Genomic DNA, 17230 nt, shown 5'->3' on the forward strand with positions numbered 1-17230 from the left:
ATCTAAAATAACCTGTGCTTTGAAAATTCTCAACCGAAGCAAAAAACCATTTGGGACAAAATATAAGTCAGTTAACATTTATTGCTCACTGCTGTATGCCGGTGACCTCTTAGTCTGTGATTTCTCAGGTACACCACCCAGGAATCTTGCCATATAACAAAGGTTTCACTGAGTGGAGCTAGGTACTAGCAGTCCAGGTGACTCAAGAAAACGTCACAAGATAAAACGTGGCCCTCGGAATCTGGCCCCACAGCAGATCTACTGAAAGAGATTTAGTGTCTTCCAAAGTAGTCTGTTACAGACTACAGCTTGAGAACCGCAGAATTACAACTTTAGGAAATGAACGCTCTTAGATTGCAGACTGTTAATAAAGAGAAAAGAGGATTCAACAGAGAAGAGAGGATTCAAAAGTGAAGTAATTCATCCAATCAGAATCTCCAGCAATTCACCAATCACTTTGTTGCACTCTTCAGCCAATGGTTTTATGGCGCGGGACTTTTGAGAATCAACAAGGCCAATTAGAGTGTTTCTGAGTCTATATAAGGGCACTGTCTACTCTACTAAAAGGCTGTTTTTCAATTAGCCCAAGATGGCTCGTACCAAGCAGACTGCACGTAAATCCACTGGTGGGAAAGCGCCGCGGAAGCAGCTGGCTACTAAGGCAGCTCGGAAAAGCGCTCCAGCCACCGGCGGTGTGAAGAAGCCCCACCGCTACCGGCCCGGCACCGTGGCTCTGCGGGAGATCCGCCGCTACCAGAAGTCGACCGAGCTGCTGATTCGAAAGTTGCCTTTCCAACGCCTGGTGCGAGAAATTGCTCAGGACTTCAAGACCGACCTGCGCTTCCAGAGCTCTGCGGTGATGGCGCTGCAGGAGGCCTGCGAGGCCTACTTGGTGGGGCTCTTTGAGGACACCAATCTGTGCGCCATCCACGCCAAGCGGGTGACTATCATGCCCAAGGACATTCAGCTCGCACGCCGCATTCGTGGGGAGAGAGCGTAAAACTTTCTGGGCAATAATTCTATCCAACTCACAAAGGCTCTTTTAAGAGCCGCCTACTTTTGCCCGAAAAAAGCTGTGATTAACTGATCTAATTCTGTGAAAGTTATGTTGGTTGCAGTATTTAAATCCTAATTCGATCATCCAAAGTTGAGGGCTAGCTTACTATGTCACCTGCTTTCTCTGGGACATGCGAGATTGTAAGCGTGCTCCCTTTTATTAACTGGGTTTTGGGGGTTTGCTGCTTGGATTCGGTGGTGAAATGGGACACATGGGTTCATTTTATAGATGGCTTGGGTTTCAAACTTTAGTCACGTTATCTGTGTACACCCATTATAGAAGGGATTTCTTTTTTTAATTTAAACTATTTGTAGTTAATCCCTTTGAGCACTGGCAGTTGAGAACATTATCCTTTGTTGCTGCTTTTTCATGTCTGAAGCAAGCTATTTGCTCAGTTCCCAGTTCTTTTTTTTTTTTTTGAGACGGAGTTTCGCTCTTGTTACCCAGGCTGGAGTGCAATGGCGCGATCTCGGCTCACCGCAACCTCCGCCTCCTGGGTTCAGGCAATTCTCCTGCCTCAGCCTCCTGAGCAGCTGGGACTACAGGCACGCGCCACCATGCCCAGCTAATTTTTTTTTGTATTTTTAGTAGAGACGGGGTTTCACCATGTTGACTAGGATGGTCTTGATCTCTTGACCTCGTGATCCACCCGCCTCGGCCTCCCAAAGTGCTGGGATTACAGGTTTGAGCCACCGTGCCCGGCCAGTTCCCAGTTCTTGGTCTTAATGTGAAATGATGTGATTTTGACCAATAGTTTAAGCATCAGAAGTTGGTGGCAGAAACCAAAGCCAGATAGGCCAACTACAGCCAGCATGGGCATTGTTAGAAGTGTAGCTCTTTCAATCCCTATTAGGGCTGGAGTCAATCTGCATTATACCTCAGATGATTATCACGAACACTGAAGAAGCCTAGGTCTCATCAGTAAAGGCATCCTGCCTGTGAACTGTTACCAGCAGTGAGTTTTTGCAAAATGCATGTTGATATAACTGAATGAAATATTCTATGACATGTTCTCTAAAGCAAGTGCACAGAACAATCCTCTAAGATAGTCTGATTTCTTTACAGATCAGTTGTCTCTGTGACATTCCAGTTACATGGCAAGGCTTTAGAAAAATCTTTGCCGGGGGTTCAATCAAGACAGCAATCCCTGTAGGGTGAGCCCAGGGAATGGTAATTATTAAAATTCAGGTGCTTTTAATAAACAGATGGTGCTTAGACTCCTGGCTACATAGGTTTTAATACTTTGACTAGGCTTAGCAAAGTTTTCTAATTGAATCCGTTTCCTTGTTTGCTTTCAGAGAGAATCTACTGGTCTATAAGGGAAGACTTTCTGGCTTGCTTGATGACTATCTTTCAACACCTGGCTTTAATAAGAATTTCTGTGGGTGCCGGGCGCGGTGGCTCACGCCTGTAATCCTAGCACTTTGGGAGGCCGCGGTGGGTGGATCACCTAAGGTCAGGAGTTCAAGACCAGCCTGGCCATCATGGTGAAACCCCATCTTAGCAAAATAAGGAATAAAAAACAATAATAAAATTTCTGAGGGCAACATTAATTAATATTTTTACGCCAAGGTGAACAGATACCTTCCTGGGCCTCTTGATTTACAACCAAGATACCCGATTTCATAGAGGACTCTTCCTTTACAGATTAGCACAAGGCCCTGTGTGGATATTGAGCAGATCCTTTATGACTTTTATTAATTTAGCAACTTGTCAATTTTTTCAAGTTTTTATTTTAAAAACTTATGTGACATTTCAGAATATATGGGAAAGGAGATAATAGTTTAATAAAACCTATGTTCCTCTCATTCAGCTTCAGTATCAACACTGGTGAAATGTGTTTTATCTGTTAGTACTTAATCCCACCGGTTTGATTTTTGTAAAGCAAATAGTGTAACCACCCAATGGGTTCACCTTGCCCACTGCCTAGGCAAAGCTGATTTTTCTAGACTGGGAATTACAATAGAAAAAATACTTCACGCAGAGCCACCTAAGCTGGAGACCATAGTTCTATTGTTACTCAAATCAGTCTCCCCAGCATCCGGGGATTTGCGGGGGGAAGCCGCTAAGCCAGGAGTCCTGATTGGTCAGGTCAGAGATGTAATTATAGGGAGTCAAAGCTGTCTCCTAGGGCTGAGTCGGTTTCTGGGTGGAGGCCACAAGATCGGATAAGTCATTTTATCAATCTAAATTGGTGCCAGCTGATCCATCTGGTCTGCAAAATATCTCAAGCAGTGATCTCTGAAGCAGTTTAAGTAGGGTCAGAATCTTGTAGGTCCCAGCTGCAGGACTCCTAAACCATAATTTTTCTTTTTTTTTTTTTTTGGAGACAGTTTCACTCCATAGCCCAGGATGGAGTGCAGTGGTGCAACTTCAGCTCACTGCAACCTCTGCTACTTCGGTTCCAGCGATTCTTTTGCTGAACTTCCCGAGCAGCTGGGATTATAGACGTGCACTACCATGCCCAGATAAATTTTGTATTTTTTTTAGTAGAGACAGCGTTTCATCATTTTGGCCAGGTTGGTCTCCAACTCCTGACCTCAAGTAATCTGCCCACCTTGGCCTCCCAAAATGCTGGGATTACATGCGTGAACCATGTAATCTCACCTAAATTACACCCTCGCCACCTCACCTAAACCATAATTTCTAATCTTGTGACTAATTTGTTAGTACCACAAAGGCAGTCTAGCCCGCAGGCAAGGAAGGTTGTTTTGGGAAAGGCCTGTTATATCAGTTTTAAACTATAAACTAAATTTCTCCCAAAGTTAGTTTATCCTGCGCCTAGGAATGAACCAGGACAGCTTGAAGGTTAGAAGCAAGATGGAGTTGGTTAGGTCACATCTCGAGAGTTCACTGTCTCAGTTACAATTTTGCAATGGCAATTTGAATATCATTTCATCTCTGTATTTTAATACGTTATCTGCTACTTAACACCTTATGGGCTAGGTGCATTGGCTCACACCTGTAATCCCAGCACTTTGGGAGGCTGAGGTGGGCAGATCCCATGAGGTTAGGAGTTCATGACCAGCCTGGCTAACATGGTGAAACCCCATCTCTACTAAAAATAGAAAAATTAGCTGGGCCGGGCCTGGTGGTGCATGCCTGTAATCCCAGCTATTTTGGAGGCTGAGGCAGAAGAATCTCTTGAACCCGAGAGGCAGAGGTTGTAGTGAGCTGAGATGATGCCATTACACTATACCCTGGGTGACAGAGTGACACTCCATCTCAAAAATAAAAACAAAAATATGATGCCATCATTACTCATATAAGAAATAGTATTTCTTTTTTAAAAATTTAATATGATCCAATATGGATGAAATATTTCTTTAACATTGATTTTCATTTACTGCAAATACAGTGGTTGAGAGTTTACAATGTGCCAAATACTGGTCTGTGCATTGGAAATACACCAAGAGAACAAAAGACAAAATTTTTGCGCTCATTTGAGTCTGGAATAGATAGAAAATAAACTAGATAGGTAAATATCATATGTAGTATGTTAGATGGTGAGAAGGAAAAAAAGCAAGACTAAGAAGTGTCACGGGAAGCTGAAATTTAGATACGGTAACCAATGAAGACCTCATTAAGCAGACAGTATTTCAGCAAAGAGCTGAAAGATGAGGAAGCAACCTGTGCACATGTGTTCAGGGAGAAGAGGAGGGAGACTGGTGAGGTACCATAGTGACTATGGGGAATGAGCAGGGGACAATAGGAGATGAAGGTGGAGAAAGGGCAGAATAATTTTCCCTTCAACTCTCACCCTTCGCAAAGGTTCTTTGTTGAAACAAACCCATGTAACAAAAGATTAACCAAAGAAAAACAAGCAGAAGTGTACTAACATATATATTACATGTACATGAAAGACACTCAGGGAATGAGTACACATTGAGGTGGCTTTGAATTCCAGCTTTTATGTAGTGTCTTCAATAAAGAACAGTACATTTTTAGAGAATATACAAGACTAAAGAAAAGGACGAGTCTCCGGGGGCAGCAACGTTGGGAAAGCAAATAAAGGGTAGTTAGTAACGCTTGCTTTATAGATTCTTCTGGTGTGTCACCAGCCTATAAGAGCGAAAGCTCTTTTCAGTACTACTTTTTTTTTTTTTAAGACGGGGTTTCACCATTTTGATCAGGCTGGTCTTGAACTCCCGATCTCATGTGATCCGCCCACCTCGGCCTCCAAAGTGCTTGGATTACAGGTGTGAGCCACCACGCCTGGCCTCAGTACTACTTTTGTTCTCCCTAATAGTGTAAACCACGTTTATTTTTGCCAAGATTGAGGATGCATCTGGGAGAAAGACGCAAGTTACACAAAATTGCTAGCCTATGAGGTCCAAGCAGGCAGATTACTTGAGGTCAGGGTTCAAGACCAGCCTGGCCAATATGGCAAAACCCCATCTCTACTAAAAAAAAAAAAAAAATAGCAAAAAATTAGCCAGGCATGGTTGTGCACACTTGTAGTGCCAGCTGCTCTGGAGGGCTGCGGCATGAGAATTGTTTGTACCCGAGTGACACCACTGTAATCCAGACTGGGCAACAGAGTGAAAAAAAAAAATAAAAGTTTAGCATACTCTTAGGTAAAGAATATATAGAAAAGCTAAAATGGATAAAGGAAATGACTGCTAGAGGATGGGAGAGATGGATGGTAGATAGATAGTTGTAATTTAAAGAAGGGTAGATGGGGAATAACTCACAACTGAGATAAGACTGAGAAAAGAAAATAATTTTTTTCCTAAGACACAATGCCTCACTATGTTGCCTAGGCTAGTCTCACTTGTGCTCAAGGGATCCTCTCACCTTGGCCTTCAAAAGTGTTGGGATTACCAGATGTGACCCACCAAACCAGGCTAGGAAAATAAGTTTTATTTGAGGAATAGGAGTTCTTTTAAATTATCAGGCTCAGAGTGACATTAAAATGAGACAGTAATAACATTCTACTCCCCTCTTTGAGCTATGTATTCATCTCTAGATAATGCTTGTTATTGCTGCAAGTAGCCATAAGGTTACCTAATAATGCCACATCCCACGTTATAACCCACACCCTATAGCTTAATATATGGCCAATAACTAATTAATGCTATTTCTGTAAACCAATGAGAATGCCTGACAAAAAACTTTGTATCAGCCCACTTCTGTCCCTACTTTTTGGCCTTTAGAAACCCATCTTTAACAAAGGCCAATGGCGCTCATATCAAAGATGACTTGGGCCTGAGATTTCTGAACTGCTGTCCTGACTTTGGCTCAGGTAAATTCTTTATAATTTGTGCCTCTGCATCTTTCTTTTAGGCCAAAAAGGCGGAAGGAAGTCAACGATTTCACTCCCAAATATACTTCAACAGGTTTTGAGATGGCTCTTTGGAGGGTGTGGGTCAAGATGGCCAGGGGCAGACCTATGTTATTTCTAGTTAAATAATTACAAGCTTGCTTTGCCCATTGTATACTGAAGTTTATACCCCGAACTAAGCTATATCAAATATTGGTGCAGTAAAAGAGAAATCAAGCGGCAACAGGAGGCCTAAGGTAAAGACCATCTAAGAGTGCTTAAAACTGTGGAACACCGAGGGGTAGTTGCAGAGCAGGAAATACTGCTTTGGTCCCATGAATGCCTTCTCAATATAGAGTTTGCAAGAGGGTCTCATAAGAGGGCTTATGCAATATCTCTGAGAAGGGAGGTGACCTCTGCTTACAAGATCCAGGAGGGTCTTTGCAGATGGGAGCTTGCAAGGAGGAAAAGCCTTGCAGGGCAGAGATTATTGGAATGTCACAGGTTCTGACTAGGTTCTCAGAATATGGCGTAATTTTGATTGCTCTGTGTCCTCAAGGCTGAGGAGATAAAAGCCCCTTGCTGCTTTGGGTGTGGTCAGAGCTGGTGGCCCCTTAACCACTGTGCTTCTGATGCAAATGTACCTTGATAGCAACCGGTGGTAGAATAAGAATCATGTCTGCTACTGAATACTGTAGACCACTCTTCTACCTCTGGCTATCTGGCCCACATTAGTTTCAAGGCCTCCCCTGATCAACCCCCTCCCTGCTACCCCACTCCTCTATTGACAAGTGTAGGCACCTAATAAAATCCTGTGGAAACCAGAACCTGATACCAACACAGTCCCCACACTTGCATTGGTCCCCTGGACCCATGCTGTAAAATTCTACTCTTGTGTATTCGTCTTTATTTCCTTTTCAATCCCTCACCACCGCCAGGACTAAGGACACCCATGAACAGGGTTGGGGCTGGTAACCTACAAGCCACGGTGCCCAGGCTTTTTTTTTTTTTTTTTTCGAGGCAGTCTTACTTTGCTACCTAGGCTGGAGTGCAGTGGTGTGATCTCAGCTCACTGTAATTTCCACCTCCCAGGTTCAAGCAATTCTTCCTGCCTCAACCTCCCAAGTAGCTGGGATTACTGGCGCCTGCCATGTCAGGCTAAATTTTGTATTTCACAGTAGAGACAGGGTTTCGCCATGTTGGCCAGACTGGTCTTGAACTCCTGATCTCAGGTGATCTGCCTGCCTTGGCCTCCCAATGTGCTGGGATGACAGGTGTGAGCCACTGACTGCATCTGGCCTGATTCATATATTTTAATATTTTTCAAAAGTGTTGCTCTAGATACCCAAGGACACTCAGTGAACCAAGGGCAGGGGCAGGAAAAGATGAGTGATAAGTGCTAACCCCATGGAGGACTGCTAGCCCTATTCAAGTATACCAAGTAGTTAACGAAACAGTATGTTATGATAATTGATTTAAAATAAAAAATAAGAGATCTGCAAAGTTACTATCATTTTACTTTTCAGAAGAAAGAATCTAATGTAATCTTTATAAAAAGGCTTTATATACTGTAACATTTTCTGAGATTTGATTATACTAGATATCTAGGGATGAGCTCCCAAGTACAAAGAAAACTGCTCCTATTGGCAACAGAACTCCACATTAAAATTTCTTTTAAATTATTATTATTATTTTTTTAAGATGGGGTTTCACCATGTTGGTCAGGCTGGTCTTGAACTCCTGACCTCAGGTGATCCGCCCGCCTTGGCCTCCAAAGTGTTTGGATTACAGGCGTGAGCCACCATGCCCAGCCTCCACATTAAAATTTCTATAATGGTTATAATGTGATGGCTGAATCTGTAATTAATAAAAACAAAATTAAATTGTGATGAAGATGATACATGTTCCCAACCACTGATCTTGAGCCCTACTTAAACCTTGACAAAAATTGAGAGATCACATTTCTTCTTAATCCTTCATGTTGAGACTATAGTCCAATATGAGATCCAGGGATTTTATTTATGATTATAACTGACAATAATGGACTATCAATTACTTTCACTTTTTCATAAGTACAGTTAGAGGAAAAGACATGTCTGGGGGTCTACAGAATTTACCCAGATCATTCTGTGAGACTTTTGGGGAGCAATGTCAGTATTGTAAGGTCTCTATTTTCTCCTTGAGCTTTTCTTTTCTTTTTTTGGAGACAGTTTTGCTCTGTTGTCCAGGCTGGACTGCAGTGGCATGATACTAGCTCACTGCAGCTTCGACTCTTTGCCTCAAGCAATCCTCCCACCTGTTTCCCAAAGCGTTGGGATTAAAGGTGTGAGCCATCATCACCCCTGGCCTCCTTACTGATTTTATTTGATTTTTTTTTTTTTTTCTGACTATAGAGATGAGGTCTTGCTATATTAACCGGGCTGGTCTTGAACTCCTGAAGTGATCCTCCTGCTCTGGCATCCCAAAGTGCTGTGATTATAGGTGTGAGTCACCGCATCAAGCCCTCCTTATGCTATTCTAATAGAGGATCCAAGAGGCAACGTGACCAGTGAAACTACTTCAATCTTATGGTCACATCAACATTTAAAAGATCACTGGGCTGTGGACAGTTGTTCTGTTGCTGATAGAGGTGAATGCAGCTTTCTCTTCTCTGGTTATCTCTTAAGAAGTTCAACCACATTTTGATTTGTTTCTCCCTGTGAAATCTTGTTTCTTTTACAGATGAAATGTTTTAACCTGAAGATTAATCCAGAAACAAGTAAATGAATTTTCCTTTAGAAATTAAGAATCTGGACCCTTCTTGGGTGCAGGACATATTAGTTAAGATAAATACAAGTTTATTTTCTGCAGATATGAGTTTCAAAAAGGATATTCCATATCAACAAGTCACTCTTTCTTCCAGCAGAGGTTCTGGAACCCAGATGCCCTCTGTCTTTGTGGCTTGGCTATCCTAAATGTGGCTTCCACATTTGCCCTGCAAGGACAAAGAACATGGGAAAATCCTTTATGGAAAGTTGTTATGCCCCAGGCCTGAAAATGTCAATCTTTACTTTTATTTATGTTCTATTGACAGGAACTTAGCTAAAAGGCCACACCTAACTAGAAGTTGAAAAATGAAGTTTCAATGTGGGCCCAAAGGAAGAAAGAGGTTAAATTAATGACCAGAATAAATAAGAGAAAAGGCATATGAATTTATTAACATGTACACTCTAGAGGGTGCTGGACAGTGATCACCCAATATTGCAATAGGGTACAGATGTTTATCTTCCCTACTTCCTGGGGAAATGGGAGCTTGAGAAGCGTTTTTACTGTATAGTAAATGATTTTTAGGGGAATTCAATGGGCTTGAAGAACATGAAAAGGTCTGGGACAATGTATGTTAGGGCTGTAAAGCAGGCAGTGGTTTCTGACAAAAGTCTATCTAGGTTTGTTGACAGGCTTGTGTTTCTTCCTGTGATAGGAGTTCATGTAATGAAAACTCAGGGTAGAGACTAAACATAATTGTATTGTTTGGCAGGCTTGGACTTCAGGCAGATAAGGAACTTCTGAAAATAACTTCATTCTTTGCTTTGGGAGACACAGAGGACTGAGAGATGGGAGAGGTGGGGAGAAAATCAGAGACGTTCTTCATTTAGCTAGTTTCTTCAGTTCAGCATGTAAAAGTGCCGTATTTTGGGGTATCGGTTTCTGAGCCACAACAGTGTCATATATCTGTGATTTTAGATATCCTCTTTTTTCATTATTATTTTTTCACCCATGGACCCATGTCACAGAAATATGCTCTCTTGTTCTAAATCCATTTCCAGAAAACCTGGTTATCTTCTAAAGTTGCTATGCAGAAGCCCCAATTTTGTTCCTGATGATGGTAGAAAGAACAGTGGAACAGAAGTCAGAATTCTGTTTGACCCAACTCTAAATAAGCTTGAGCAATCACCTCATCATTATAAAAATTAATTTATTGTTTCTATTTTATAAGTGAGGAAACAAGCTGAATGGTCTGCATAATGCCTAAAATCATCCAGCTAATAAACGGTGTAACAAATGTCAACCCAGAAGTGGGTCCCCAAACTAGTAATGTTAAGTATATTCCATTGCTGTGCTATACTTTGTGAAAATAAAATTTGATGTGATAGTGCATTCCCATAGCCTGTCCTACTCTGGAAGCTGAGATGGGAGAGTTATTAGAGCCATCAACTGGAAGCTGCAGTGAGCTATGATTGCGTCACTGCACTCCAGCCTGTGTGACAAAACGTGACCTCCTCTCTTTAAGAAAACAAAAGGAAAACAGCTGTTGGAATTCCCAAAACACATTGAGCTTGAGAGAGAGGTGATAACTTGAGTTCTCTTTTTTCTTATTCTACAATGTGTGGAATTAAGCAACATCAGGGACTAAAGTCTCCTGCCTTAATTACTGGCCCTTGCTAACGATGAACTTCCCCTTTCTTGTCCTGCTTTGTATAGAAGAGGTAAAATGTACACTTCCTCAATGAAAGTTTATAACCAATCAAATTTCTATCACTGTGTGCCAACTTTGTATGAAAAATGTAATCTCGCTAAAAGCTCCTCTAACTCTGTCCACATAAATCAAATCTGAACTTCCCTATTTCAAAATGGTATCTATTACTTTGTAGTTTCCAGGTGGTCCATCCTTAAACTTTGTGCTTGAATAAATTCTTTTTATTCTTCAGTATGCAAGAAGGGCTTAAACAAAAACAATAGAAATAAATTCTGACCCTTTGGTTATTTTTGTTTGATAAGTTATATACATTGTTTTCTAGGTAATAAGGACAATTTGTCATTCACCTTTGTGGTTTGATTCAAGTAAGCTGGGCATTTCAGATGTGGAAGGCTTTGAGGAACAAGGCTGAGTATCTTGAAATGAGAAAGCTGAGCTTTTTAAAGCAAAAGGCGGCTGGGTAGTGGCTCACACCTGTAATCCCAGCACTTTGGGAGGCTGAGGTGGGTGGATCACCTGAGGTCAGGAGTTGGAGACCAGCCTGACCAACATGGAAAAATCCTATCTTTACTAAAAATATAAAATTAGCTGGGTGTGGTAGGACATGCCTGTAATTCCAACTACTCAGGAGGCTGAGGCAGAGAATTGCTTGAATCCTTGAGGCGGAGGTTGTAATGAGCACACATCATGCCATTGCACATTGCACTCCAGCATGGGCAACAAGAGTGAAACTCCATCTCATAAATAAATAAATAAACAAAGCAAAAGGCAAGGTTGAATCTTCTTGGGTGGGGGGCAGGGGGAGTCAATACATAAAGAACGTTGACTCAAATAGGTGTGTCTCCAAGTCAGTTGCAAGATAGAGGACAGGACTAAGCCAGGTAGAATGGGAGCTTCTATACCAGATTGCTGAAACTAGAATGGGTATTTAAAACAGCATAGCTGGCCGTGAGCGGTGGCTCATGCCTGTAATCCCAGCACTTTGGAAGGCCAAGGCGGGAGGATTACTTGAGGTCGGGAGATCGAGACCAGCAGGACCAACATGGAGAAATCCTGTCTCTACTAAAAATACAAAATTAGCCGGGCGTGGTGGTGCATGCTTGTAATCCCAGCTACTCTGGAGTCTGAGGCAGGAGAATCACTTGAACCCGGGAGGTGGAGGCTGTGGTGAGCCAAGATATGCTATTGGACTCCACCCTGGGTAACAAGAGCGAAATTCTGTCTCAAAAAAAGAAAAAACCAAACAAACAAAGGCATTGACCAGCACAGTAGCTCATGCCTGTAATCCTAGCACTTTGGGAGGCCAAGGCAGGTGGATCACTTGAGCCCAGGAATTTGAGATCAGCCTGGGCAACAAGGAAAAATGTCTCTACAAAAAATATTTAAAAATTTGCCAGGCATTTTGGTGTGTGTCCCTGTAATCCTAGCTACTTGGGAGGATCACCTGAGTCCAGGGATGTCAAGGCTGCAGTGAGCTGTGTTCGCGCCACTGTACTCAGAGTGTGACAGTGTGAGACCGTGTCTCAAAAAACAAAACAAAAAACAGTGCCATTGGACTTCAAACTCAGCCTAATCTCACTCACCATAGGCATTCAGTCTGACCATATAGCCCTGATTTCACTTTTCAAGGTATTTTTCTGATTTCCCAAGCCCTATGCTGATTGCAAACAGCAACATTTGAAGTCAGTGCTGCCAATTCACCTTAAAATGAACATCTGATTCTAGAGTTGTATTGTTTTCTTAAATTCCTAACTGAAGCAGTTCTTTCCAATGTTTTTTTTTTTTTTTTTTTTTTTTGAGACAGGGTCTCACTCTGTCACCCAGGCTGGAGTGCAATGGCGCAATCTTGGCTGACAACTGCCACTTCCCTGATTCAAGTGACTCTCCTGTTTCAGCTTCCCAACTAGCTGGGATAACTGGCGTGCGCTATTATGTCTAGCCACTTTTTGTATTTTTAGTATAGACGGGGTTTCACCATGTAGGCCAAGGCTGGTCTCGATGTCTTGACAGATGATCCTCCTGCCTCGGCCTCCCGTAGTGCTGGGATTACAGGCGTGAGCCATTCTTCAGGATTAAATGTAAATGTGATAGCTGAAGCTGGAACAGGCATATATTGAGAAAGACAAAATTACAATGTTATGTGGAAAAGTAATGCCATAACCTCCAAATACACTACCAGGCAGGCTGTTCCAGAGGCTTTGAAGAGTCTCACATGTTTCCTGAGCTCCATGGGTTAATTTTATTGAATCAAGTTGTAACAGCAAGAAACAAGGAGGAAAGGAGCTTTGGCAAGTGAACACGTTTCAGATAGGTTGTAAAGGAGTCTCATTGCCTGAATCCTTGGTGATGCATGTCATATGTGTGAGGCTTCTCCCTCCCCCTCGCATATTTTCCTCGCCGACAGGGTGATTTTGAGAAACAGTTCATGATAAGCAAAGGAGTCAGCAGATGTAAATTATGTGGAGCCAACATAGCCTTGCTCCATTAATATACAGCCACCTATATTGCTCTACAGTGACATATTGAGCAGCCATGCCTTTCGTCTGCAGGTTGTCTATAGAGGGCCAATGAAACAGCTAAAATGGGTGTTAGCAGTGGGCAGTCAATTTATGATCCCATAAATACTGAGTACTTTATGAATACATGGTGCCTCACAAATGTTTGGCAGCTTTGTTTCTTTCATCTTTTCCTGTCTCTGAGTAGCGCAGCACACACAAGCCCTGCTTTCTCTATGTCTAACATGTCTCAAAGGCTACTCATTTATGATTGAGTATAAATATAGGTGTTGAATTTTGTCTACATCTCGCAAACCTCTTGTGTAGGTAATACTTAACACGTCTTATGAATTTCATCTGTCCCGTTTGTTGGCTAGGTCCTCCATAGCAGAATATATTTGAGAATATTTCAAATAATAAGACAAACACACACACACACGTTTTATGTATATGTGTGTGTGTATGTGTATGTAGAGAGAGAAATTTTCTAAGGATATTAGAACTCCCATGTCTTCCCATGTCTGAGCTGTATTAGCTTTGTGTGACGGAAAAGTAGATTTTCATTAACTAGTAACTATTTTATGTTGTTAGTTCCAGAGGCATCAAATACTAAGTTATACAGGTAAACATTTAAAAATCTTTTATTAAAAAATTATTTGCATAAATAACATACAATATTTGCTGTCTTATCATATTACTTTCTACATTTCAGTGTGGTTATACATTTTAGTAAAGCACTTCTATGAAATCCTTATCAACCAGTGATGAAACATGGCTAGATGGGAATATAAATGAGTAGCCTCTATTTTTAATTGCAGTGCCATCAATACAGACTTGAACTCTGTTCTCTTCATTCCTCTCTCATGGCTGTCTCTCTACTCCTCCTCCCTGGCCCCTAGGGAGGAGGCAAGAATGTCTAGTTTCGAAATCCATGCTGTTGGCTACTCTTCTACTATCTCTCTTGCTCCACCCTCCCTCCAGAACTGCCTTCTGGAACTTGCAAGTTTTTTAGAGTAGGTTAATTCAGTTTTAGGGAATTTAAATTCAGTCCCATTAAAAGCCAGTTAAAAGAAAAAAAAAAATGACCTTCATACTTATGCTTCCTTTTTTTTTTTGCTTTTGAGATTAAGTTTCGCTCTTGTTGCCCAAGCTAGAGTGCAATGGCGTGATCTCAGCTCACCACAACTTCCACCTCCTGGATTGTTCAAGCAATTCTTCTGCCTCAGCCTCCCCAGTAGCTGGGATTATGGCATATGTCACCACGCCCTGCTAATTTTGCATTTTTAGTAGAGGTGGGGTTTCTCCATGTTGGTCAGGCTGGTCTTGAACTCCCAACCTCAGGTGATCTGCCTGCCTTGGCCTTCCAAAGTGCTGGGATTACAGGCGTGAGCCAACGCGTCTGGCCTATGCTTCCTTCTTTAGTTTTTGAGTTTATTGTATAAATATCCACTTTCGATTTCAATCCAGGTAAAGAACAGGGAACATTTCTATCTTTCTCACTGCTCTTTCCTAAATATTTTCCGTAATTTAATAGCTTCTCAATAAATGAATAAACTCAAAGAATTAGTCCATCTACCAGATACTTTTGAGGAAAAATTTTTAGGTACATCTCAAATCTAGGATCTTAAAAATACTCTTCCTTTACCTCCTGCTACCCCCACAAGAGAAATGCCTATGAGAGTGGAGGAAGGTAGGAGTTTCAGCCTGTATTACCCCACCATTACAATCGGTAATCTCAGTATTTAAAAAATCCACAGCACAAATTGTACACATATTTTTAGTGATTCCTGTTAGCCTTTTTAAGTTAAGAGGGCCTGAGCCTGGCTTCTTTGGTGACTGCCAACCCTTACCTAAAAGTAAAGACACATTGTTGCCAGGTCCTTTGTTTTTTATACTCTGCTCAACTTTGTTTTACAAATCTAAATTTTTTCAATGACACCTAAAACCCCACATACTACTTGCAGAGTAACTAAAGGTTTATCCCATGGTACTTTTTTTCATCCCCATAAAATATGTCTCCTAGCCACCGTCTATTAAGAAATCGCAATTTTTAGGGCTGGTCGTTGACACTGAACTGCTTGAACCGGGGAGGCAAAGGTTGCAGTACGCCAAGATTACACTGCTGTACTCCAGCCTGGACCACAGACAAGATTCCATTTTTAAAAAACCTTGAAATTTTTTTCAGGTAGTTGGTAAACTATATTCCAGTTGACATTAACCTTCCTGAGACGCCTCCAAATACCACATTATGCTATCTAGTATGGGCTCACCATTAAAGGCTCTCATTGTAGTTTCAACTTATTAATATTCAAACTGACCAGTTCCAGCTTGGTAAAAGTACTTCCTGGAATTCACTGCATCTTAAACTACACACTCATTTTTTAGTTCGCAAACAAGAATGTCCACTTTTCCTGTTGTGTCAAATTATCTGCCTCAGTCACACAAGGCAAGACCGAAGTGGGAAAAATTGCCCGAGCTGCGTTAACAGCCTGGGATAATATAGTAAGACACCACCTTTAAAAAGACAAATAAGCCCTAAAAACTAAGAGTCAGAGGAACAGGATGAATACAGCAGTACCCAGTATTAAAATTCTTAACTGAGATGGCTAACTGGCTCTGAAGTCTTCGGGTTTGAACATGCTTACATTCACTTGGAGCTGGTGTACTTAGTGACAGCCTTGGTGCCCTCGGACACGGCGTGGTTGGCCAGCTCCCCAGGCAGCAGCAGGCGCACGGCCGTCTGGATCTCCCTGGAGATGATGGTCAAGCGGTTGTTAAAATGCGCCAGGCGGGAAGCCTCGCCTGCGATGTGCTCGAAGATGTTTAGGAAGCAGTTCATTATGCCCGTGGCCTTGGGGGAGACGCCGGTGTCAGGGCGCAACTGCTTCAACACCTTATAAATGTACACGGAGTAGTTCTCCTTGCGGCTGCGCTTGCGCTTCTTGCCGTCCTTCTTCTGCACCTTGGTCCCCGCCTTCTTGGGGCCTTTCTTCAGGGTGGAAGTGGGGTTAGCTGGCTGAGGAATCACAAAAAGCTAAAGGAACAAAGAATACACCCAAGAATGAATCGTTTCAACACCGTAGCTGGCTATTTTTGTAGGCCTTCTATGCAAATAGATGCTTAATCCTTCTTAATCCCTGATTGGACCAAATCAGCCAAAAAAAAAGTTAAATTCAACTCTACTTTTTGATTGGATATCTACCCGAAACCTACTCTAAATTCTTTTCTATACCGTTGTGAGAGAAAGCGTAGCTTTCCATTCAAAATGTTAACAAAAAAATGCCTTTCCAGTACCATCTAGCTGTTAAGTCCTGTCTCCTTAGTGCGAACCTAAACAGAAACAAAGACAGATATTATGTTTCTAGTTTCCTACCCAATTGCACGTTCCAGATTTAAAATTATCTACGAATAACTAATTCTAAAATGGAAATTAGCTAAAGATTTACATGTTTCCAGAATTGTACTATTGGCATTCTTTTGTAATGTGATCAAGGTCGTCAGCATTCTTAGATAAAAATTTAAGCTTTTTCAGGAGTCAAAGGATGAACACATTTCAAGAGCGACGGGATTTTAATGTCCCCTTGGAATGGAGTGTCTGGAAGTGAAACCAGTGTTTGTTGGAAGGCTCAGAATATATGAAATAGGGTACATATGTTGAAAATAAAAAATTTCTTCAAAGTAAGAATTTTAAACAAAATATTAAAAGACAAATTGAGCTGGACCAATCACGTTCAAACGCGGAATTTTTGAAATCGCTCCAGAAATGCAGAACGTTCACTTAAGTCTCTCAAACATAATCCCAAAAAATTGATTAAAATAAAATCAATGAAGGTACATAATACAGGTAGGCCCATAAAACATAATAAAAGGCAAGGAACGAGAAGAAAGAAACCAAGCACGTTTCCATAGGTTAATTTTTTTTTTTTTTTTTTTTTTTTTTTTTTTTTTTCTTTTTTTTT

The 17230-nt window shown here is 41.6% G+C and overlaps 1 protein-coding gene across 1 annotated transcript in view; it reads left to right on the forward strand.

The window, feature by feature from the left end:
• The first annotated feature begins 554 nt into the window (after window positions 1-554).
• The window catches only part of LOC116543221, a 17454-nt gene continuing 778 nt past the window's right edge, over window positions 555-17230 (forward strand). Inside the window, exons 1-3 of the mRNA XM_032268643.1 lie at window positions 555-996; window positions 2356-2438; window positions 15894-16140. Coding sequence (XP_032124534.1) covers window positions 590-996; window positions 2356-2438; window positions 15894-16140 — 737 coding nt within the window. The 5' untranslated portion in view covers window positions 555-589. The remainder of the gene's footprint in view (window positions 997-2355; window positions 2439-15893; window positions 16141-17230) is intronic.

Source organism: Sapajus apella, unplaced genomic scaffold (genome assembly GCF_009761245.1).
Source record: "Sapajus apella isolate SASKATOON/1434 unplaced genomic scaffold, GSC_monkey_1.0 scaffold184, whole genome shotgun sequence".
Classification (NCBI taxonomy): Eukaryota; Metazoa; Chordata; class Mammalia; order Primates; family Cebidae; genus Sapajus; species Sapajus apella.